This window comes from Argentina silus (assembly GCF_951799395.1).
Source record: "Argentina silus genome assembly, chromosome: 9".
NCBI lineage: Eukaryota > Metazoa > Chordata > Actinopteri > Argentiniformes > Argentinidae > Argentina > Argentina silus.
The window spans coordinates 11519166-11521437 of record NC_139663.1 but is presented as its reverse complement, the minus strand read 5'-3'; the positions used below and the strand labels follow the sequence as shown (position 1 = coordinate 11521437).

Sequence of the window (2272 nt, the reverse complement as noted above, 5' to 3'; positions counted from 1 at the left end):
TTAAGCTTTGCCGGTGTCACGGGACGTGTAAAGGATAGGGGGATTAATACCGGCACGAGAGATTTTACACCTCAACCGGTAGGCTGCGGAAATTATTGGTAGGCTTCAACTCGATGGATTAAACCGGTGCCCGCCCGGGAACACGAGTAGACAGAGGCGGCCGGTTATTTCAGTGTGGTACAACGAAACGGTTCCAATTTGAATGGTAAGGTCAGCCGACACTGTTGTGAAAACGGGGCTTGCGAACTTTAAACTTCTTCGAAAACAACGCGACTGAAAGATACACCGGGGTTGGTTTGGGCTTCTACAATTTACGCCTAGTTTGAGGCAGGTTCCGATATCCAAAACAAGGATTGCGAAATTCTGACATTCACATGGGCGAAGCTAAGGCTCGGTTCTGCTTTGGCTGGACCCGGGCTCTCTGTCAAGACAACGGTGTGTCGGCGACTGAGAGACAGAGATCAAGATGGGCCGCATTGTTCGAACAACTGGACCTCAATAAGGACGGGAGGGTCGACGTGAACGAGCTCCGAATCGGACTCGCTTCCCGGGGTTTACTTCGGAGTGACGCGGAGGAGGTGAGACATTGTTGGCTATTAAGTGGGTAGACTATAAGTGGCAGTTATTAATAATAGTTAATTTGGCACATCGGGGCACAAATACAACTGTCAAACTATTGCCTATGTGCAAATTGTCAGTACTTCACATCGGTCAATGTTCATTGTGTGTGTGTGTGTGTGTGTGTGTGTGCGCGCGCGCGCGTGCGTGCCTGTGTGTGTGTCCACTGAAACTAACTTTTTGGGCTGTGAAGCCAACCCAATCATTTTGGAAAAACAAAAACTATATGAGGATGTCATTCTTGAGTACTAAAACAAACAAAGTGAACACAACATAAAGGCACAGAGCCTTTTCTTCTTCTGAACAGTCCCTTAAGGGCCCCAGTCTAGGGCTCAAGTCGAGGGTTCCAGTCCTTCCACTCTAGCCTGTCTCAGTAATCTATTTTGGCACAGTAACGTCATCGCTGAAGCAGGTGTAACCAAGGTTCATGAGAGGAATTTTACTCCAGGCTTCTTAGGAATCGAGTCTGCTCATTTACTATTGCATAGACACCTGTGGCCTACTTCAAAAGCCCAAGCATAACATAACAATACAAGACATGAATGAACCACATTGCTTCTTCCCCTATGCAAGCCACCTGTTCCAGAGTAGGGCATAGGCAACCAACACTTTCTTGGATGAATATTTCAGTGGTGTGACTGTAACACAAGCCTACTGCAACCCTGACCCAGCCTGACCTGGTGACCTGTCTGTAACCACCAGAGATTTGCGCTTCAGTGTGGAATGTCAGTCCTAATAAAGATTTGTCTATCCAGGCCTGCAGGGATTGGAAAATACCCACACACTTTTCTTTTTGTTATGTGCCCACACTACTTCGATTATAATGCAGCTTGTATTTAGGGAGCATCTGCAGGTAATACTGTCTCCTTCACTGATATTGCTTTGCAGTAAGCCTATACCCAGCATTAGTGTGTGGCATCTGTTGGTTGCACACCTGACATCTGTCCTGCTTTGAATATGGAAAGTCTATCATGTAAACTACCTTGAAGTGTAGTTAGGGATTGCTTTGTTTGCTTTGCATTGTTAGAAATAGGAGGTTAGGTCCTTATGTTCCACATGTTAAATAAAGGTGAATTAACACAACTCAGTGAACTGGAATTCCCTCAGTTCCTGTAGAGGCCTGGGAGAGCTCAGAGGAGAGAGGGCCTCTGTGATCAAGGGATAACCCTGGGGCATTTAGTGCAATGTCAAACCAGCAATCAAGGCCAATGTCAAACACACGCACACGCACACGCACACAGACATACATGCACGCACACACACACACACACACACACACACACTTCTTCTCACATACACTCTGTCTCTCTCTCTCACTCACACACACACACACACACACACACACACCTACTTACTCCTACACATGCGGTCTTCCACATGCAAAGAGAAACAAAACTCAGAAGACCAAACACACCCACACTCTCAGACACACAGAATAGACATGCTGTTCAACAGTAAATCCATTCAATGGGGCCTTGGGAAAGGGAGACCTTGACACAGTGATGATGAATGACAAACACACACACACAGACACACAGACACACACACACACACTCTCTCTCTCACATACACACACCCACACATACACCTTCATTCACTAAACAGGAGCGCCGTCCAAAGTGAGCAACACATGGCCATTGGTTATTCTCCCAAC

At 46.7% G+C, this 2272-nt stretch overlaps 1 protein-coding gene across 1 annotated transcript in view; it reads left to right on the top strand.

The window, feature by feature from the left end:
* Positions 1–374: 374 nt before the first annotated feature.
* slc25a23b (solute carrier family 25 member 23b) overlaps positions 375–2272 on the top strand; it is a gene marked incomplete at both ends in the record, with an annotated part of 8440 nt that continues 6542 nt past the window's right edge. The window contains one exon of the mRNA XM_083677888.1: positions 375–578. Coding sequence (XP_083534014.1) covers positions 375–578 — 204 coding nt within the window. The remainder of the gene's footprint in view (positions 579–2272) is intronic.